Source organism: Hypomesus nipponensis, chromosome 18, assembly GCF_054491055.1.
Source record: "Hypomesus nipponensis isolate SF chromosome 18, ASM5449105v1, whole genome shotgun sequence".
NCBI classification, from domain to species: Eukaryota; Metazoa; Chordata; class Actinopteri; order Osmeriformes; family Osmeridae; genus Hypomesus; species Hypomesus nipponensis.
Genome location: NC_140378.1, coordinates 7,359,078 through 7,381,134, shown reverse-complemented (window position 1 = coordinate 7,381,134; position 22,057 = coordinate 7,359,078). Strand labels below are relative to the sequence as shown.

General features: G+C 42.2%; 5 protein-coding genes across 5 annotated transcripts; 3 read left to right on the top strand and 2 right to left on the bottom strand.

The window, feature by feature from the left end:
* Positions 1 to 366: 366 nt before the first annotated feature.
* On the top strand, positions 367 to 8,421 carry camk1gb (calcium/calmodulin-dependent protein kinase IGb). The gene is made up of 13 exons (XM_084680133.1): positions 367 to 502; positions 2,276 to 2,387; positions 5,053 to 5,178; positions 5,286 to 5,360; positions 5,502 to 5,640; positions 5,772 to 5,895; positions 6,112 to 6,187; positions 6,468 to 6,580; positions 6,696 to 6,774; positions 7,116 to 7,203; positions 7,539 to 7,864; positions 7,988 to 8,091; positions 8,223 to 8,421. Exons 1-12 carry the CDS (start codon positions 367 to 369, stop codon positions 8,052 to 8,054), a joined length of 1,461 nt encoding a protein of 486 aa, XP_084536259.1. The 3' UTR covers positions 8,055 to 8,091; positions 8,223 to 8,421.
* A 3,069-nt stretch (positions 8,422 to 11,490) lies between these two features.
* g0s2 (G0/G1 switch 2) lies at positions 11,491 to 12,323 on the top strand. Its single transcript, XM_084680622.1, has 2 exons — positions 11,491 to 11,555; positions 11,668 to 12,323. Exon 2 carries the CDS (start codon positions 11,682 to 11,684, stop codon positions 12,006 to 12,008), a length of 327 nt encoding a protein of 108 aa, XP_084536748.1. The 5' UTR covers positions 11,491 to 11,555; positions 11,668 to 11,681; the 3' UTR covers positions 12,009 to 12,323.
* Positions 12,324 to 12,676: 353 nt separating this feature from the next.
* Positions 12,677 to 15,464, top strand: taf8 (TAF8 RNA polymerase II, TATA box binding protein (TBP)-associated factor). The gene is made up of 8 exons (XM_084680726.1): positions 12,677 to 12,844; positions 13,084 to 13,243; positions 13,362 to 13,460; positions 13,580 to 13,642; positions 13,847 to 13,971; positions 14,128 to 14,275; positions 14,483 to 14,625; positions 15,191 to 15,464. The coding sequence occupies exons 1-8, from the start codon at positions 12,797 to 12,799 to the stop codon at positions 15,329 to 15,331; spliced, it is 927 nt and encodes a 308-aa protein (XP_084536852.1). The 5' UTR covers positions 12,677 to 12,796; the 3' UTR covers positions 15,332 to 15,464.
* Positions 15,465 to 15,726: 262 nt separating this feature from the next.
* On the bottom strand, positions 15,727 to 17,210 carry LOC146251821 (ciliary microtubule-associated protein 3-like). Its single transcript, XM_084680728.1, has 6 exons — positions 17,132 to 17,210; positions 16,921 to 17,060; positions 16,701 to 16,799; positions 16,482 to 16,615; positions 16,244 to 16,361; positions 15,727 to 15,853 (listed from the first exon to the last, which is right to left on the bottom strand). The coding sequence occupies exons 1-6, from the start codon at positions 17,190 to 17,192 to the stop codon at positions 15,785 to 15,787; spliced, it is 621 nt and encodes a 206-aa protein (XP_084536854.1). The 5' UTR covers positions 17,193 to 17,210; the 3' UTR covers positions 15,727 to 15,784.
* Positions 17,211 to 17,390: 180 nt separating this feature from the next.
* atp6ap1b (ATPase H+ transporting accessory protein 1b) lies at positions 17,391 to 21,469 on the bottom strand. Its single transcript, XM_084680725.1, has 10 exons — positions 21,313 to 21,469; positions 20,820 to 20,946; positions 20,273 to 20,347; positions 19,982 to 20,175; positions 19,823 to 19,860; positions 19,603 to 19,688; positions 19,266 to 19,489; positions 19,051 to 19,101; positions 18,646 to 18,877; positions 17,391 to 18,469 (listed from the first exon to the last, which is right to left on the bottom strand). The coding sequence occupies exons 1-10, from the start codon at positions 21,432 to 21,434 to the stop codon at positions 18,254 to 18,256; spliced, it is 1,365 nt and encodes a 454-aa protein (XP_084536851.1). The 5' UTR covers positions 21,435 to 21,469; the 3' UTR covers positions 17,391 to 18,253.
* Positions 21,470 to 22,057: the final 588 nt, after the last annotated feature.

Here is a 22,057-nt window from a genome sequence, read left to right as displayed (position 1 = left end):
GCAAGTCTTGCTTATAGACATTGAAACAGCAACACATTTGGGATTTTGTGTGTTTTTTTCCATATCAAAACAGGTAATTTACACATGCGATTTGTTGAACCTCATTGGCATTCCGCGCGTAATTTGGATACGGTGACATTCAGCATCTTCGAAGCCATGACAGATCAAATTCTGCGGGGCAATCTGTAAATACATTTCGGATTGTTTGCCGATGAAAAAAGTGGCAGATTGGCAGATCTCATCTGTCAACAAATTGGCATCAGGTTGCGAAGTGGTTTGCCAGACGGTGCTGCATCCAACTCTGTCGGTGAGATGAGCGAAGTCGTAGAAACAAGACAGTGAAGGTGCGACCTGCGTCCACAGCGAATGTCGATCGCGAAAAGAACGCACCGTCCCATCCCATTCTCTCAAGCCGTGTTCTACCAGTGTTTTCCTTGCATTGGCCCGAACTCTTGCGTCAATAGAGGGAAATCGTGTGGCTTAAATTGTTATAAACTTGAAGGTAAGGGTAGATCAGCTTGAATACATTTTAATTATAGTCTAAATAGTCCTCGGTAGATAAAAATAAAAAAAACACACTGTGGATGTTTTATCGACTAGAGAGAAATAGGGTGCGTGAACTGACTGTCTGATGTTGGATTTTGTAATTGTATTGAGATACATAGTGTATTGTATGTCGCATAGCCAGACCCATATGGAGACGTGTTGAAATGAAAGGGATGCTTCTGAGCTGGACACTGACTGCACCAGTGTGTCCCCTGCATGGTAACCTCCTGCTGAGTTTCATGTTCTCCTTGTTTGTGGAACAGGAGAACAGCTGATGTGGTTAGAGAAGGTTCATGCCAGAATATTAATGAATGAGTTAGGGACCAGACAGGTACAGAATAATATCTTATTAAAGTGTTTATAGCTGTTTTACAAGTGCACTAAGCTTGTTAAGACTATTTACTGTCAGATTTTAAGTTAAGAGCAGTCATTGTGAAGTTGAATGGAGATGATGCTAGATTATCTAAACGTTTAAGATTTCTCCATGGAATAAGACATACCATTTGGGTGGTTGATAATGGATATCCTTTTCAGAAACTATTTTACAGGATATGACAAATGCTTGCACTTCCAAGGAAGTTTGTTTTACATAACGGTATTTGGAATATTTAGGTTATGGATTCAGTCAAGAAAGTCAGGATATCTGTGATGTTAGTTCAGTCCTGGGGTGCATGTCTGGCCTGAGGTCCCTATCAAGGTCAGGTCATCAGATCAAGAATCACTAATCCCTTATGTAAGAGAAATTAGGCCAAGTCACTCAGGGTAACTGGCCCACTCTGTATGTTTTTAATCCCATTCAAACCCTTTGGTTTGATTGAAACCCTAAGTACTGTGTGTTCTTTTGAAATAATTTGCTTGGTTTGATCAGGAAAATGTTACTTGTGCAGTGACATCATATAATGTGTGGATATTGTGATGTGAATGTATTGGAAAGTTTATTTTTATTATTCAGAGTTCTAGTCCTTGATATTCTGCTGTACTTCCTATCAGCATTATTTATATGTCACTTTGGGAAAAGGCATAAAGTAACTACTAAATGTACTACTACTACTACTAAATAAAGAATACATGTTTGATCATTCCATATAAGAAAAAGGCAGCGAATGAAGATTTTAGACAAGATAATTTTATTATCTCTACTGCTACTTAAAATGTGCAGTATGAAATATGTTTTTTCTGATGTGGAGAGAACTCTTTTCAAGTTCTCAACTGAGTATCAGAGAAAAAGACACACCTTGTTTGCACTTTGCAAAGGGCTATGGTTATAACCTTTGTCTTTGACTCATCTCCCAGCCATAACGCCTAACAGGCTGATCCATCAGTCTGTGGCTCAGACTGTCATCTGGTGCATCTGCTTATTGTGACCAGGCTCAGTCTCACGTGCCAGTGTGTTAGGAGGCTTAGAGCACAGGGCCAGCCAGCGCTCTGGCTGTCTGGCTGTCAGTCTGTCTAGCAGGCACATTTGTTTGACCCTCCTGTGGCCTCCTGTGTCCTCCAGTTGACAGACAGTCAGCAAAGCTGGTGACACTGCCAATGACCTTCCCGCCTGTTTTCTCATAGCTTAATTCTATAATCTGGCAAGACGTTGACTGCATGTCGGATTGCAGGATTATTATCACTCGTTTGCGGCATGCCGATTGTATGCAACGGGTTGTCTTGATCATGAGGGTTTTCAGTACCTCTGGATATGGTTCAACTGACTCAACATGACTTCTTGTCTCTCAAACAGAAATCCCTGTCGAAGCATCCGCTGTCATGGGTCGTAAAGAAGCCGACTGTGAGTGGAAGAAGAACACAGACAACATCCAGGAGGTGTTTGAATTCATGGAGGAGTTGGGATCGTAAGTACACATCCTGGAAGCACACCCATTGTTCCTTCATCCATAGGGCATTTTTTCATGGAGAAGAATTCTGGATTGGAACCCAGAGCCTTAGTTATAAGATGACTTTACATAGGAACAATGACAATCTAGGTAGGGGAAAACGTGTGAACTGAACGTTTATGGCAAAGTTTTTTCTTTAGCTTCAACGTTTTTGTAGGTTTAAGAGTTTCTCTCCTTTTGTTGGCACATGGTGTCTGAGAGACCGATTGACGTGCGACTTACTTTCCTGGCATCTCAAGGCCAGACACTTTAACAACAGTTTTCCCCTGGTCTGGCAGAACAGACAAACAGCCAAGCCAATGATAGACAGAACTGTCATTCAAGTCCTCAACATAAACAAAGTTGTAAACAGACCTTGTACATTACGGCGTATACTTGATTTCATAGAATGTGATGATGGCGTGTCCAACTGTAAACAGAGGGTTGTGTGGAATGTGGAGGTTCAGGGTACTGCACTGGGCTGCTGCAGAATCTTCCTGCAGGCAGGCTGACGTCACTGTACCGTGGGAACACTGACATGACTGGACTGAGGAGTAGAGAGTAGGCTGACAAGCAGTAGCGTTTGTTTGAATGAAGAAAGGGAGGACAGGAGGGCTTTACATCTTCCCTATGACCAACTATTTGTCATTGAAGCTGCTTTTGGTTGAATCGTGATGAGTGGGAAACCCATTTGAATTTCATCTACATAATGACTCACTGCTGAGCAAAGCAAGTGATGACGGTATATCGAGACCTTTGGTTTTGTAGCATTACAATTGTATCCTCTTATCAGCTGCAGAGCATTGGTTTTGGATAACATAAAAGTCAGAGGAGAACTTAGTAAAATTAGTTCTGGTATCAGAATGACACAGTGGAATTCAGAACCATGAACCCTAGCTGATCACCCGGAGTATGGGTGTGTGTCTGATCAGTGGAGGTCAGGCCAGTGCAGAAGGTGTTGAGGCTGAGAGCAGGCTAACACTGCTAATCTGTCCAACTGGAACAGGGATCAATGGGCAGAAAGAACAGCTAAATGGATGGAAAGAGATTTGGAGGGGAGGATAAGCGTCCATAAACAAGCGACACAAACAACCGCAGTTGATCTTTGCCCCTTGTTGTGTTCCCTTACAGCATATTCCCATTTGTTCAAATGCGGACAGTGGGGTTGCTAGACTGCTGTTTTTCCAAGTCATCACATGATTTGCTCCTCAGCACACTGAGGCTCCTCCCTCCCTCTGCTCCACCAATGGGATCCAGGGGACTCCGGTAGTGGGACATTAAGGCTAATAGAGCTGTCCCTGCAGGTCACCTGGAAAAATTATGCCATTGCGTTTCTGGATTCTTGGAAAGCATAGATACCCCAGAGGAAGGCTTGTTGACACTCCTGGCTGTGTCAAGGTGTCTGATGAGTCTCTAGAGCCTGCGTAGGATATCCCCTCTGTCAAAGGACACAACCTTGTCCTGGATGTAATGTTGTTTCGTATCTGCTATGATGTTCAATTCAAAAATTGACAAACATCCTAAAATCTTCCAAATTTGGTTTCATCTGATAATATAATAATCCCTCCTGAGAATCATGACAAGCATCGTGGGATTCCTTCAGTTTAGACGAGAGGCATTGTGTTTGTCCTGAGGCACTGTGAGACAATGTGTGATAGATTTATTGTCAGAACAACCGCCACAAGCGGCCTCAAGCGCATTGAAGCCCAAACTAATGAACAAGAACAGAGAGCACAAGAAAACATGCGAGAGCCAAATGTCTTTGTTCTCTCATTTCATTGAAACTTCCTTGTACTTATACTTAATTGTATTTTATTTTAAAGAAAAGTAGGCTGCAACTGTCATTATTTATTGGTCCAATCTATTTTTGACAAAACCCTACAGATAGAGGGCATTGTTGTGCTTAAACTTGAAGTCTTAGCTCCCGTGCATACTGGTCCTTGGCCTTTGGAGCAGGGGCTTGGTCGATTTGAACTACCTTCACATGGCTGTTACTGAGCTGCACACCTGGAGTGCTGCAGCATCCAGTTTCCATTGCGTAAGGGATAAGGGGTTTAATCCCTCAGGCAGGACAGCTATTCCCAGACAGTGTTGAAGATAACATGGCAACTGAAGAGGACAGAAAATTAAGCTTGAGCCCTTAAGCCACACTACCTTGGAATTAGAATTCAAAGGAATCTGTTGTTACCCTGTAGCTCCAGTTATCCCCTCCACTCACCAAGCCTGTCATCCTTAATAACACTTAATTAGAGAAAAACAAAGATACCACCTTAATTCATTTATTCATTTTCACTCAGTTTGATTCGTTTTATTAGTAGTATTATTGTATGATACAATATTACCATTACCTACCACTATTTTTAAGACTAATAACTATATATATATATATATATCTCTTCATATCATTTTCTCTGAAATTGAAAGTGTCACGTGTTCATACGAGTCCCCTGAAGGCCATGACTCATGGTCGGGAGGGATCTCGGGGGGACCACATGAATAAAGCATGGAAAATCTGAGAGGCCTTATCCTAATGAGGAGAGATACTCATTTCCTCTCAGCAGGAATCCTGCAGACTCCTGTGATGTTTTACGATAATGACAGTCTAATCATTCTTTCCCTCCATCTGTGTTTGTGTCTCGCGTAGGGGGGCCTTCTCAGAGGTTTTCATGGTGAAAGAGAAGAAGACGGGCAAAATGTTTGCCATGAAGTGTGTGAAGAAGAAGATGAAGAGGGACCTCAACCTGGAGAATGAGATAGCCGTGTTGAGAAAGTAAGAGCTCTGCCATTATTGTTTTCAGCATCAGCTGCATCCATCTGGTAGTGGATGCTCTTGCAATCAGTTTTCCATCATCTAACAGACAGGTTTTGTTTTCCCAGGATTAAACATGAGAATGTTATTGGACTGGAGGATTTCTATGAAAGTCGGTCTCATTACTACCTCCTCATGCAGCTGTGAGTTTGCCACACTTATATATAAATATTCCTTATCAATAAAAATCACAAGACTATTTGCTGAATTGGACTGTTAGATGTTGTGAGTGTAAGCGTTCAGAGGAGCTCGTGGTGTGACTGGCTGGCTGTCTGTCCCTGCAGTGTTTCGGGGGGCGAGCTGTTCGATCGTATCCTGGACCGGGGCATGTACTCAGAGCAGGATGCTAGCAGGGTGATCAAGCAAGTGCTGGAAGCCGTGAGCTTCCTGCACCAGAACGGGGTGGTGCACAGAGACCTCAAGGTACAAACACACACACACATACACACACACAGGCACGCTCACAGACACACACACACCCTCCTAGGATACAGTCGCTTTTGTTAAGGACATTAAGTCATTGACCAGCGTCTCTCATCCGTTTGTGTGTTTAGCCTGAGAACCTGTTGTACTACAGCCAAGATGAGGACTCCAAGATCATGATCAGCGACTTTGGCCTCTCCAAGATGGTGGACAACGACATCATGTCCACTGCCTGTGGGACCCCAGGATATGTGGGTAAGGAGACACGGTTAATGTTCTAGAACTCGGTCAGAGACATCAGCACCTTGGGGACACAGACACTAGAGGGGTGATCCTGCGAGCTTCATGTATTATTCAGACTTCTGTTATTACTTGGATTTTTTAAAGTCACCAAATGGTTGTGTCGGGTGAGCAAGACTCAATATATTGGATTGTAAAAACCCTTGATATATACTGTTCTTCCACCCACAGCCCCTGAGGTTTTGGCCCAGAAACCCTATAGCAAGGCCGTTGACTGCTGGTCTATTGGTGTCATTACTTACATCCTGTGAGTATTCCTGGTTACTTATGTAAACTGCATTCAAATGTAAAGATAGTGTGCAGGTTGGCAGAAGTATATGTTAGATCGTCCAGGTTAATCTTGTTTAGAGTTATCTTTAACAGTATTAGTCATTGGATTACCAGAGGCCACAGCTTGTTTTTGGCTGAGTGCCGCACATGTATTGTCCTGAAGTGTTGCAGTGGTAGAGATAGAGCACCACCTTGTGGTTTCAGAGGGCATCCTCCTTTGTCTTCACTAACAGGCTCCAATCTTTCTGTCTGTGCAGGCTCTGTGGATATCCTCCATTTTATGAAGAAACAGAGGCACGGCTCTTCTCTAAGATCATGAAGGCCCAGTATGAGTTTGACTCACCTTTTTGGGATGAAATATCTGAATCTGGTGAGCATCCTTATCACTCCCTGCCCTTTCAAAACAAGCCCTTTGATTACAATTGAAGACCTACTCATGTCCTGACGTCGTTCTTACCCGTCCTCTGTTGTGTTCTAATCTGCAGCTAAAGATTTCATTTGCAACATGATGCAGAAGAATTCCAGCATGCGCTACACTGCAGAGCAAGCTCTTAGGCATCCCTGGTTAGTGTCCCGGTCAACAAAGTCTACAAACATCTACACACCATCACCTGGATCACCACTCTGGTGCAACATGTAGTCTGCTCTAACTGTGTGAACTGTCACCTGTATCTGTCTTTCTATAACAGCTCACCCCACAGTGCCACTGCATAGACTTGATCATCTTAGCTTTTATGAATATAGAATAATATCAGCTATTCTGTCAGGTAGCCATACTTGGTAACAACAACAGTACAGTGTCTAGCTTTAGGTAGAGAATCAAGCCCATTCCGTGTGAGAGAAAATGTTTGCAAAGCTTCTTTCCTAAATGTTGACAAAGTTGTTTTTTGTGTGTCTGTTTTTAGGATCATTGGGAAAACGGCACGGAGTCAGGATATCTACTACTCTGTCAGCGTTCAGATCCAGAAGAACTTTGCCAAAAGCAAGTGGAAGGTGAGCTCCAAGTTTTCCTTTCTTACACTGTCTGTGTTGGCTCCAGACCTCAGGCTAAGCCCAGCACTTCTCTCTGGGTTGTTGCGTCCCTGGTCTGCCTCCCGATTAAGGACCAGAACATCGATTTTTGTGTTGTAATCAAGGTCCCTGATAACGGATGAAGGGCTCTCCTTATCCAGAAGGACAAATTGTTTCGTAAAAAAAATTAACTACTTAACAGGGCCCACACAGTTATGAAACCCAACTGATTCACAATGAACGTTATATGATCATGAGATCTCTCTGTTTGATTGCCTGATTTTAACCATACCTTTGTCCTCTCGGTTTTGTTCCAGCAAGCCTTCAATGCCACTGTGGCCATCAACCACATGCGGAAGCTGCAGCTGGCTCACTCCGAGCAACAGGTCAGGATACCAGTGATCGTTCCAGACATCAAGGTCGTTGACGTCTCATCCCCTCCCAAGACCCGCAAGAGCTTGGACCCCAACCTCCTAGAGCCCAAGGAAAACATCCTAGGGGACCACATGGCTCTGCCGCTCAGCTCCAATGAGCTGAAGAGCCACCACCCCTTGAGGACCATTCAAAGCGAGCCCCACCACGCCCCATGTATCTCTGAGCAGGGCAAGCATGTCTACCACTCAGAACCTGCCTATCTTAACGGGTACGTTTTGATGTCCTCTGGTGCTTCTCTGACCAGACTCCTGCGGCTCATTCAAACTAGTAGTTGTTGTCATTGTTTTGTGTGTATTTCTACTGCATTGGTGTATCTTTGTTCATGTTGTAGGTGTGGGAACAGGGGCGTCAACCGCACTGGCAAGACCGTGCAGACTGGTGTGTGCTCTGTCATGTGAAGGAACTTGGAACTTGGAGCAGTTTTGATTTTACTAGGTAGGCAATGAGATGTCACCTGTGTACTTGACTCCATTTCCTCCACAGACCATGTTGCATTCCGAGAGTGTATCACTGGTGTACATAAAGGTGTGTTTTCTTGTCTAAATGTGTGTCCCTGTCTCCTGCAGGTCAGTTTCAGTCCGCTGTCTGAGCTGCTGTGGTTGCTTGGTGTGGGCCTGCCCACAACCTGAGACTGGCCCGGGTTTCTCATGATGGCCCGCCCGGCCAGAGAGTTTCAGAACCAGCAGCACATTCTGAAGTGTGCCTGCAGAAACCTCAGAGCAACTCAACAAAGCTTGCATAAACGTACCCACTACAGACAAACACACAAGACCTCTTTCACCTCAAGGTATTCCACCATCCAGTTCAGAAACAGAGAGGGATGAGTGAGCTCACTGCGAACTGAGCCATGTGTATATTTCTTCTATTTCAATGTAATCTCTGCTGTAACCAATGGTGTCAGGGACAGCTTGTTTGTATCGTGAACACATCAAACATTATTGTCTTTGTGTTCATATGCTTGTGAAAAGGCACTCACCAATTGATTACTGGTAGATTTTGAGTGGGTACCATGCAGTACAGTATGCTTTCCAGAGTTTCATGTGATATATGAGTCAAAACAAGGAAGAGAATGTGATTAGAGGTGTCATATCTTTCCAATGTTATTGAAACATGCTGGAAAATATGGAAAAATTGTATGGCCACTGCTGAAATGCAATCTAATTTTGCTTGAATGAAATATTGTAAAACTGTACCCTGTTCAATGTGCAATTTCGTCTTTATGACTATATCATGTCAACTTTTTTTCTGTCAAGTTTTATTTTTATAATATACATTACATTTTTGTACTGAAAATAAAGAGCTTTTGATGTGTTCTGAAGAGTATATTGCAATTTCAGCTAAATAGAAACACCCATAGTGTTATTTTCACACTGGCTAATTATGGCACTGTAAATATGATTTACTATGTACCATTATTGACCTGCCAACTCACCAGGCCTCTCTATACAAGTGTAAATATAATTAATCTTAATGCTAAAAGAGATTATGAAGAGATATTAGTGATATTTCTCAAGTGATTAGTGACATTACTCAATTAAATGGATAATGTTTAACCTCCTTAAACACAGGATAAGTTACTCTGTGTGTCATGCTCATTCGTGATTTGTATTGATACATTTTTTAACACATGTAATTCAGTCTAATTTGTGTGTTATTATGTGTTATGGGGCTCCCCTGTATGTCTTCAGCAATAAAGCTTGTGTACATCATCCTTGGCTGTTGTTCTTGTCTTTTCTCTCTCTGAGCAGGTCCTCCTGCTTTGACCTCATTGTGTCACTCCTTTGTCCCTAATCAACTTGACCATGATAACATGGAGTACGTATGTAATAGCAAAGCAAGGCAGGATACCTTTAGGTAGCAAAATGAGTGTACGGGTCAATAAAATTCAGTGGGGCGTGACCTATTTTAGTTTGAAATTGACATAAAAATTAGATTTTTTTAGATTTCATCCAGGATTTGTTGACTTTATAGGTCAAACATGTACAGCAGAATTTCAGGCAATCCCTTGCACTGAAATAATGAGGGCTAACTGTGCTTTTATATTTCCTAATCAGACACTATTCCATCATGTGGTTCTTCTGTAATTTGAGTGTACTTTTGCCCTCTCCTCCTGATGGTGGGGATCAAAACGCTTAACAGTCAGGGATTCAAGTAGCGTGGCAGCTCTTTCACCCACCCCTTACCTCTTCCAACCATAAGATAGTTGACCAGAAGTAATACTGGAGGAGACAGACTCCCCATTCAGGTTAAAGAGCATGGCACAATTTTCGGAAATATAGGCCAAAGGTCCCTGAACAGTATCTTAGTTTCCCCACAGTCACAAACACAACCAGCTGAACCCAGGGTCCTTAACTGATCCCTCCTTGTACACATGATGTCTGTCCTGATATATTACTCATGTATTACAGGAAGTTTAAAAGGTTAAATGAAACCAGACAACAACAAAAAAGGCAAATGGCATTTTCATCTTAAAAACTGTGACCGCTTTGACAAACTTGCCATAACCTTCTTTTGTATTTTGTAAAGTACCTTTTTAATGTATTATCATGGCTCCATGCCAAATTTATCTCATGGCTATCTGGCACATCTAAAATAGATACTATATGTTTGCCAGTATGTTCCTTTTATTGCTGGACTTTGATCTGTCACTCATTGACAAACATTAATAATACACATGTTTTTGTGTGTGTTTCAGGTAGGAAAACAGCCATACCTTTCACCACAGTCTACAGAATGGATTGCAAGGTTCTGTTAAACCAACATATTTTACTGAGTCTGTGTCATTTTGTCATTACAAACATTTTGTTATTACAACACATGGTTCTCGATGACAAGAATCAAAGTTTCATAAGTCAGATGACTGCTGTCCTACTCTAGTCAAGCAGGTCAAAGGGCATGGCCCTCCACACATATACCCTAACTCCTCACATCAATTTGGACCCTTGACAGTCACGCTGTGAGGCCAAGGCACATTGTCTTGTGACATCCACAAAACTATAGCATATATCTACAATTGTGTTTGATAAGAAAGTGACGATATCACAATAACCAAATACAAAAGGCATTACTGCAGCCAATAAATAGGCAGGTTTTTACTCACAGGAGCATTCTGATTGGATGTAAAGAAACCTCTCCCGATGGTGATCAAAGTGCAACAAGACACTGGACCCTCAGTTGCTTCTGATGGTCAATGTTCAGCTTCATGTGTAGTGTTCCTGTTAATCTAACCTTTCTATGGCTACTATTTTTGTTGTCAATGTTTGGGAAATTCTTTAAATGTGATCTGTTACTGTTTGCCTAGTTCTGAAGATGGGATGACCAAAGATCCTAGGAGTGTGTCTAAATATAACAGTCCTCGTGTTTCCACCTTTGTGTTTTCACATTAGTAGCACAGTAGTTTATTGTTTCCCTCGACCTATTCAATTCAAAGAAAGTTTCACCTGCAATACATTGTTACGGAACATGTTGGTCTAGACTCTAGAGCATTGGGTCTGTTTTCTTAGCCCAAACAGTGTACCACGATAGCACTTTCTTAATATCTCTTGGCATGTTTTCCTGGGCTTTGCACCAAAGACAATTTTACCCTTGTACCCAATGCTCGTTAACATGAAAAAGCTCCATGTAAGTGTATTGCAGACTGCAGAGGGAAGACAGAGTGAAGTGCCCTCCCACGCACCCCCCTCTCCCCTCTACACACACATACACACGCACACACTCACAGAACCACCACCATAAAATAACACTGCTTCATGAATATTCAGTATTTACAACATAGTGGGTGTTGACATGGATAAAATTGTGTTTAAATTCAAGAACCGCTCATTGTGTAGTTGCTTGTGGATGCTTGATTGAGGAGAACACTAAGGAAAGCTCAGCATTCCGGGTCCCTACCTATACATGTAAGTACAAATTATACTATTTTAAACACACAACATATTATTATCCATCTTGATCTGTCTTCAAACAGAAAACATTAATTTTCAGATCCGTTTTGCTTTCCCCTCCATGCAGTGAAAACTATTGCAATGGAGACAATGAGTGAGATGATCCCATTTGCCAAAGAAATGTTGCACCAGAAGCCCAGTCGGCTTATGCTGAAGATGTACATGCTGGGGACCACCCTGGCTTTCATCGGCATGGTGGGCGGGTTTGTGGAGACCGTCTGCCTCCCATTTGCTGAGCAGGAGCCCACTGATGAGGAAGTAACTGAGTTTGTCACAGAGAAAGTGATGCTGAAGTCACAAACAGCCATCTCTAAGCCTGATGTTGTGGAGGTGCTTCAAACTGAGATTGGGGTCAAAGCAAAGACCCTGCAGATGATTGGTAAGAGGAGGAGGTCATGTGCCTGTTGAAACGGAAATGCCTTCTTTGTCTGTACATTGCTGGAACTCTAACACAGCTGTCAGGACAACAGCATACAAAACACATAGAATGTGGAAACAGAAGCTACGGAATACATACATTAAAATGAAGCACTGTACAGATTATCATATAAATAAGTCAAATCTAGGGCCCCCTTGGACAGATTGGCTGACAGGAATTGAGAAGTGGATGGACTTTAACTGCAGGCTACAGTGATGCCGGCTGCTGGGCAGCAGATGTTTCATGATGAAAGGAATTAAATTTGTATTTTATTTGGGCAACAAAATAAACCTGTTTTTCAGCTACTAACGACTCCTTACTTTTTTACTTGCAATGATAGAATGTGTGTGACTTTTGGAAGCAGTTACACGTTAAGTCTCAAGCATTTGAGGTAGTGTTGATATGTTAAATATAACAAATACACACTTGTGACACACTTGTTGTGACAAACCTTCTGAATTTATAGTAGGCCTATGTAATAATATTTCTCATATAAACCAACGCAGATCAATTACTCAATCTACCATTTGCAATGTGCCTCTGCAATGACACACTCCAACCAGCAAGCGTCAATAGCAAAACGTTCTACCTACCAACTAAAACGACGTCAAAAAAGAAAAAGAAAGAAGACTTCCGTCTGACAACAGGAAATGACGCATGTCTGTTTTCGTTCCTGCATTTGCTGGTTTTAAGTTGAAGTAGGCTTACTTGCCCTTAATTAGTGGGGTTATGTGTTTGTAAAATTGTTTTAGAAGCACTCAAATTTGAACGAGAAAGGATGGCAGATCCTGCGGTGGCAGCCGGAGGATCGCTGAATATAGGAGGGGTAAATACAATACATTTTATTTATGACAAAACGGTGACGGTCTGGGACTAAATCCTGGCACTGCTACTACGTGGCTCTACGATTTATTGAGAATACACACAGTAGGGGCCTTTGAGTCGTACCCAGTATGTTGAGGTTTTTCATGGCACTGGCAGCAACAAACATTTCGAACAATTACATGTTGTTCACATGACAGTGTCAGTCCGTAGCTACTATAGAGCTTAATTGTTGTTTTACAGCGCTCAGGCGGCGGAAAGACAACCACCACTCCTGCAGAGAATTACCACCTCGCTAGACGTCGAACACTCCAAGTTGTGGTGAGCGCTCTGTTGACTGAGTGCGGGTTCGAGAGCGCAGAGAAGGCCGCCGTGGAGTCACTAACGGAGATGATGCAGAGCTGTACGTCATTACGGTTACTGTTTTTCGTGAATGATTGTCTGTAGCGAGGTGTTCAAATCAAATGCATAGTAAGTTAGTTTTAAACGTGCAGTATTCGTTGTCTTCTCTGCTGTTCCAGATATATCAGAAGTGGGACGATGCGCCAAAAGCTACTGCGAACACACTGCCAGAAGCATACCTACTCTCTCCGATGCTGTGGTCTCGCTCATTGAAATGGGTAGGGGAAGCGTTTGTCTAGACATGCAGCTTGAAGGTTTCTGTCGAAAGTATGATTCAATTTAATAATATTGTTTTCCTTTTCCTTTCCCTTTTTTTTTTTTTTTTTAAACACAAAAGGGTTCAATGTGGACACTCTACCAGTGTATGCCAAGAGATCCCAGAGGATGGTGATAACTGCCCGTGAGTAGGCCATATCTGTGCTGTCCTTATGCTTGGATGGAAACCAAATTCAGTTAGTTTCACTAAGGATAGGATTCATTGAGAAATGCCATTGTATACAATTTATTACAGGACACGGTCAGCATAATTGTCATGGAATGTTTTTACCTCCCAGGGTATTTAATATGGCATGAAGATGGGAACTGATCATTCTGTGTATTGCAGCTCCAGTGACAAACCCGCCTGTAGTTCCCAAGGCCTTGATTGCTGGGCAGAAACGTACGCATCCCTCCCATATCCCCAGCCACTTCCCAGAGTTCCCAGACCCTCACACCTACATCAAAACACCTGTGAGTCAACCCCTATTTCAAACAGAGGAAATTAGCCTGTATTACCACAATCTCACAACCAATACAGATCTTATCATCAACGCTTTCAAATGTTCGACCAAGACTCACATGGACTACCTGGGTGAAGGAAGCTAACCCCTGTCCTCTCTCCCCCAGACGTTTCGGGAGCCTGTGTCAGACTACCAGGTGGTGAGAGAGAAGGCCGCGTCCCAGCGGAGGGATGTGGAGCGGGCGCTGACACGCTTCATGGCCAAGACGGGAGAAACGCAGAGTCTCTTTAAAGATGACATCACTGCCTTCCCGTGTGAGTGGTGGTTGTTGTCCAGAGATAGCCTATCCTCAGTCTCACTCTAGCCCCCTGTCCCCCCTGAAGGTCGAGCTTTAGTTCCTCTCACAGCTTCACCGTAGTGGTTTCTTCCTGCTGAACCTCCAAGACAGATTTTGGGAGTGTGTTGTTTGTTTGGGTATTGATTGATTGGCTTTTTGATGGGGGGGGCTTTTGTTGTGTCAGTGATTGCAGCGCAGCGGAGCGCCATTCCATACCTGAGTGCTCTGCTCCCTTCAGAGCTGGAGCTGCAGACCCTGGAGGAGACGGACTCCTCAGAACAAGATGACCAGACAGACAGTGAGAACACTCCTGGCAACATCATCAGCGTGAGTCCTGGCAGGAAATATGCCTGCCCGACAACCATATTTCCCTGTCGAAATGAGACTTCAATTAGATTGGGACAGTATCTTTGGATTATCTGCCGTATCGCAGACATTTCAGTCAGTCTATCAGATCACTTGATGCTTAGGCCTGCAGCTATGCTGTGCACAGTATGTTTCTAGAAGCCGAGTCTAGGGGATTATTTGAGATCAGTGCCTATTTTAATGCTGCATTGTGTCTAAGGCTTTGTGTGCAACCATGATAAAAGGAAATGTTTCCCCCGCAATGCTTTGGTAGGTAACCAAGCCATCACTTATTATTCTAGGTTATCCATAGTTTGCAGGGGAAACATATTACTGCAAGAGAATGTATGTCCCTCACAAAATGATCCTTGCTAAATGACCTTTTCATGGAAACCCTGTAATTTCAAATTTGATTATAATAAGTTATGTTATGTTTCATTGCCCTTTAAGGCTGTGCAATGAAAAAAATCTGTGATAAATGTCCGTTCAAAACCACCAATTTAGCTGGGTACCTTCTGTTTTTGTTGTTTTGTTTTTACTAAACCAGGATGATCCGGGAGCTGATAAAGAAAATTCAGTGCTGCCCCCTGGGGGTGTGGTGCCCTCAGTGAAGGCCAGTGAGGAGAACATGATAGACAACCCATATCTGAGACCAGTAAAGAAACCCAAAGTAAGGAGAAAGAAGTGAGAATAATTACAATGTTGTGAAATTAATATGGACTCCTATCTGTCAGCCACAACAAATGGAACATTCTAGACCAGCTCCAACACCCTGTGCCTCTATGAGAAGTGGACCCATAGGGAGAATTGGTGAGAACTCTCAATCTGTGGTTGCTTGTGACCAGTTTGCAGCTGAAGGGAGACTGACTTGCAACCCTGGCCAAATGTGCACAACTGAGTATCATGTCTTGTGGTAAATAAATAAATAAAAAAACGTGTAAAATGTTTTCCAAATGTATCAAGGTTCCAATTTATGTTTGGTAATTTCCCAATTATCCCAACAGTTATATGCGCATATTGAGCAGGTCATGAATGTTTGTTTTTTGTTGTTGTAGAGATGAAGTAGAGACCAGGAAAGATGGCTTTATACATCAAAAAAGTAGTTTATTTGTGCCTGTAATGGAATAGGCCTCTAGAAGAATCAGGAGTAGAATAGACTGAGGTATGCTTCTCTGGTCCTCTGCTTTTGAAACGCCTTGTCACAAGGGAGCTGAACATAAATAAAATAAAAAACATGGAAGTGTTCAATCTTGCTGCAGGACAGTTCAGTACATATATCAAAGACCACAAATACAGTTCAATGAGTATTTTGTTTTCAGAATGAAAAGATGAATGATAAGTTTGAGTTTACCATATCCAGTATGTTACAGTTCTATGTACAATAACAAAATAAACAACAGGGAATTCTTGTCTTTCACTGTACATTTCTCATCATTTTAGTTATATTGTTTTTACCTGCGGTTTCTGTTTTTATAATAAAAATGCTTACAAAAATATTTGCATTTCTGCTTTCATGATCACAGCTATGCTTAATGAAATCAGAAGACTAGTAGGATAAGTAGGGTAGCATAACAATGACTTGTTAAGCTCATCCACACACCTCCATCCTGAGTGCTCTCCTCTCTGGCTTAGACAGTCTAGCCCAGTCTGGAGAACCAAACTTCATAGGCCAGGACACTTTCTTGCTGCAAGAAACCTCCGGAGTGTATGCCCCAGGGCTGCACAAGTACATTTGTCAAGATTAATAGGCTATACATGTAGTTGAATAAGCATGCAATGCATCACATGTCTGAGGTTACCAGTGCAGAATTGAAGTATTAAAGCCACCACTTTCTCACCCTGGATTGCAGTCAGCAGCAACAGACTTAGTCCTAAACCTCAGATTGGTGCTGTTGAAGGGTGTTCTGTTGGGAATGAATACCTTAAGCCGGGTGTTATCCGGCTGATACTTCTGAGGTGAAAGTACGATTGTCTGGAGTTTTGTCAAAGAGTGAGAAAAAGATTAATACAGCTCTTCATACACTTAATGTAAGTTATGACGAGATGTTGTAACAAACCTGAGTGTTGGGCATAAATCGTGCAGCAGTCCTTGCAGCAATAACGTATCCTTTATTACTCTCAGGTCTCTTTTGTATATCATGCGCAAAGGTATGAATCTATGATGGTATATGCAGGAAGAAATCAGGGATTGTGCAAACAGGCTATTTTTCAGTTGTTTCATGATGGTTCTTTGAAAGTAGGAAGTTGCATGGATTTTATCATACATGGGTCACTTACCTCGTGATTGTCATAGCAGCCAGGGCCAAGATGTGGGTCTCCCTGATATGACATCGTGTTGCCCAAGCGATTAGGAGCATAGTGGGTCGGGAACACTTTCCTCTCCTGGCAACTTGCAAAAGCTACGCTCCCATGGGCACCTAACACAAATTAAGTGTCAAATAGGTACATATTTTATGATGTTTTTAAGAAGCCGTAACAGTTAATTTACCTGAATACCGTACAGCCATTATTTCCTTTTGTTGTCCAGTAACGATGGTAACCATGGCCATGGCATGGTGCACGTACCTCTCGTTCTTAAATTCATAAAAAATACATAAGGATCTTGTCAGTCGTGAACATTTTCTTGCATCCCTGGTGAAATAGTTGTATCCATCAGAGTAGGCGATGCAATCTAAACGCCCTACCACGAGCATTCTAGCGAGATGGGTAAAAAAAAAACATTCCTCAAAAATTGTGTCATTCAAACGTGCGGTTTATCAATATTTTATTTGGCAACAGTAAGAGTACGAGCAACATGGTCCATTCTCGAAGAGCATAAACCTATAAATGTATACTCTTGGCACTAAAATAGGGAGATTTCTTATAAATAAATGAATTTATTCTAAGATAAAATATTATTTAATTCAACTGTTGCATTGGCACGTGTCATATTTAGCAAGCATAAGAATCTATTTCATCTCAAATATACAATGTTCTTTCAGCATATCATGCAAATAGACTTCAGTCTGGGGTAAGTAAAACAATGAAACATTCTTTGCGTCTCAAAAGGCAACCCAAACGTTCACAAGCATGTATCACACACAAATTAAACTTCATATATACACAAATAATTATTTCATCTAAGCAGATTTAAATTATACAGGTGTGAAACTTACTGATAGAGACTAAAACCATATGACAACTCTCATGCTGTGGTAACATTCCACTCAAGGGTGAGACTGAGTAAACAAGGTAGAAGATTACTCAAGTTATGTATGGCAAAGAATATATACAGTACACTCTCTGACAATTTCTTGAATGGTAATCCTACATTTGAAGAACCTGGGGTAACTCACTTAACTCGCAATCATTAACAGTTCAATAATGACGGAAATTAATGGAATGTACCAAGGAAAGAAGGTCTCAATGATGGAGAAAAATCAGGCAGGGTTTCCAGATGAAAGTTTAGGCTTGACAGCAGGAAAGACAAGGAGCTAAATCAACAGAAGTGACGTTCTACTGAGGTACTGAACAGCTGTTCCAAAGTAAGAAAGGAAGGGCCCTCAGAAAAGTGAAGGATGGCATCTTGTCTCCCTTTAACCATTCAGAGGCACTGAATTGGCGGTGTGTGTTACTCAGACAAAGGCACAGAGATGGAGGGACCTTTGGGGTCGTCAAAGCGGTCCATGGTGTGGACCTGCATGATCATGTGCAGACCGTAGGTGAGAATCAGCAGCATGATCAGGGAGGTGATCAGGCCCATCCAAATGGCTGGCGTGAAGAAGCCTGCACAGTCACTAGCATAGGAGAAGTCTGTTGTTCCATTCAATATGTTAAAGCCCTGGATCTGCAATACAACAAACGATAGGTTGGGAAATAAATAATAAATAATAATTAATAAATAAAGGATAATAAAGAATCAATCGTGATGGGGGGGGGGGGGCGGCGTTCACACAACAGCACTTCAACTAAAGCCTTAAGACATAGCTGACCACTTATAAGCTAAACCACACAAGTACCAACCTGAAAGTCAATAAAGTTGAGTCTCCATTTGGGAATTTCTTCAGTGGCCGGAACCAGCAGGGCGTCACGGACGCTGTTGACAGACTGACAGTGGAAGGAGTACTCAGAGGGGGCGTAGATGCCACGGCTGCCGTTGAATGTGGCCGTTTCACCTTGACCCACCACAACCACATTGTTCAGGGTGAACCAGTTTCGGCCTGACACAGGGTAGCGCCGCTGGTTCATGATGAAGCTGTAGATGAAAGTTTTGGGTTACTGACTGAGCACTATTGAAGTGGATGGAAGGATGCTCAGTATGTGGTTTCTTTTTCTTTTCATAAGGCTGTCATGGTTGTTGTCATATTTTTCTGCCTTTTCTTTCTCCATAACAACTTATGTACGAGGGCTCCATTTTATTCCACTTACGTGAGACGGACGGTTGTGTAAACAGGAAGAGATTCGTAGTTCAGAACAAGTCTGCAAAGAAAAGACAGAACTGTTATACATCAATCAACTGACATTGTCTGTTTGTTTTGACAAAAGGAGAAAGATATGGACACAATATGGCTTGGTCAGATTATGGATCATAAAAACCAATTTGTCAAATCTCTAGGAATAAGTAGCAGGACTAGCTTTCTCACTGTGAGGTGGTGCTGTTGCATCGGGAGCCATCCATAGTTGGAGTGAAATTAGCCAAATGCACCCACTCGCCATTTCCAAAACTAACATCGAGGTCCTGTGCCCAAAGCATGATGCAAGGCCTTCCCTCAGTGTCATTGAACATCAAGGGTGCCTTGACGGTGTCCTCCGTGGTTTGTAGCAGAGACCGGCCTTTAGGTTGGCCAGCTGACACCTCAGCAATCACCTGGGGGACAAAGGAGTGGAAACCTCTTTGACCTGTTCTAAACTGCTCTCATCTGCTTCAATGTCTGATAGAAACAGGGTGTACACAGGAGGGCTTGATTGGCTGTACATTACCCGTGATGGCTTCAGCCCAGTGTAAATGGAGATATATGGAACATTCTGGCCTTTCATGATGCTCAGAACCTTTCCAATGACTTCATCTGTAGAAACAGGTACACATTTGATCACAAAGAGCTCTTAGCGTTAAGAGCTTCTTAACGAATCTGGGAAACCCAGTCAATGCAATTAATATTTATTGAATACAATAACCTTGTACAAAGTTAACTTAACTTACCATTGGTTTTCAGGACTTGCTTACAGGACATGGATGTACTAAAAAAAACATAATACGTTTCAAGGATTAATACATTTTACACCATCTACTATCAATAGACTTCTTCATCTCGGCATGCACTTTAACATAACCCTTCATATATCTGCCATGGATCCGTACCCAGCAGAATATGGCAAATTGATGATCAGCAGGTTACTAGCGGATGCATTCAGGTGAAGATGGGCCAGCGTATCTGGGTCTATTAGGAGAGGAGAGACGCCCAGCTTGTCCTGCAGCTGAGCCGGGATAGCGCTTGAGCCAGGCCATGCCAGAGCAGGCAACACCAGCTGTGAAGGGGAGGCTCGCAACGCAGACTGTTGGAGAAATGGAGAAGGACACAGCGAAAGATGGATGGTTACCAGGCAGTCTCTGCCTGCAAGAAAATGATTTCTATTATAGGCCAGATCTTACCTCAAGGTTGGGAAAGGCACTATCTTTTTTGTTTCCAAACACTCCACCATACATTGTGAAGTCGTCCTTGCTCAACTAGACAGAACAAGCACAGTGAACATTTTAGGGGACTGTCCAATGTCAGAAGAAGACACATTCATTTATTACATAACACAAAATAAATCATATTCTAATTTAGTAGTTGTTTTAATTCAAAGCAACATACAGAGGGGTATTTTGACCAGTAACATCTTTATCTGCTATAAAATTCTCAACCACTGAGCTATTCCTCCCAGAACTCGGAACTCAGACTGAGCCACTCTTTCTGAGCTTAACTTCCAGATTTAAGTAATGGGCCTGGTTTAGAAAGGAAGATGTGTGTGCAGGGGGAAGTGAGACTCATTGTCACACCATTGTGAGAATATCACAGCATCACGAGTGCCTACAGCATGGCTGTCCTGCTAGGAGAGTTAAAAACGTGTCGTGTCAACACGGATTTAAGTGTGAAACTCTGATTATGGGCTCGATATTAAGTGCAATGTAACACGTAATCGTTTGAGCTTCTCACCTTCTCCTGAAGAAAGAGTATTACATTATGTGGGCCAGGGCCCATGGCAGAGTTAAGGTAGGACAACCACTGGCTATTAGACGTGATATGGCCAGCTGAAGGTGAAGCAAGTGGTGTTAAGCTGTACCTGTAGAGACAAAACATTCAAACATTGTCATCCTATTTAAATCACATGATCTGTTCTACTCAAATAGCTAAGCTACAACATTCCACAACACAAATACCGATAATATCCTTCCAACTGAACTGTTGCATTAAACATCATTGAGTTGTAAAGATTCATGACATATTTTGAACATACAGTTAGTATACATTGAATCGACACCGATTTAAGATAACTTTTAGCTTTAAAGTTGTTAGCATAAGGCTATGCTAGCTGAATACCTAGTCGTAGCTGTTGGGTAGCTAGCAGTGGCTGCATTAACTAAAGTTATGGAATTGATTAAAACTTACATTCACTTTTAGTTTTTAAATACAAAAATAATGTATTTACCCGTCACTGGACCACATTAATAGTGGCACTTGGCTGCTACAGCTTCCAATCGAGAAAATTGAAAATAAAAAGGCAAATAAAGCCATGACACTAGACTTTCTCGACTGCTCAACTCCTGCCATTTTCGTTTTCCGCAAAGTCTGGATCACGTGGTACACATCAGCTGACTGTCATATGTCGACGGTAAACTTCCTTCTTTACGCTTGCCCTGCCCTGCCCAAAACGAAAAAAAGAAACGTTCTGACCGGATTGACTCAATGCACCATGAAAAAGCTCAGTGTAAAAGAAAAGCATTTTTACAAGGCTCACTTCTGCTAGGTCAGCTTTTAATCAAACTACCTTGATCGATAAAACGAAGTTGCTGCAATTAGGCTACTGCTGACTACAATCAATCAAGATCTTGCCAAAACATGGTGGAGATATTAACTGTCAGGCAGTTGTAAAGTACGCTGAAGTTGAAATAAGGCTATTGCTCATTTTACGCCCTATTCATTTATCTATAACGGCGAGAAAGTTATCCATTGTCTCCCAAATGTAATGTAATTTGGCACAACTCAAGATAACCTGAGGCGCTATCCTTGGTGCTGAATTAGAACCTGGCGACCAGCCACATCTTATTAAAACAATGATAATAAAGTAGCAGCTTCCTACAATTACAGTCAAACTATTGACCGTATAAAACCCAATGCAATAGTTTCGTTGTCCCTGGGGCTACAGAGTAGCTAGACCTCTTTATTTTGACCCT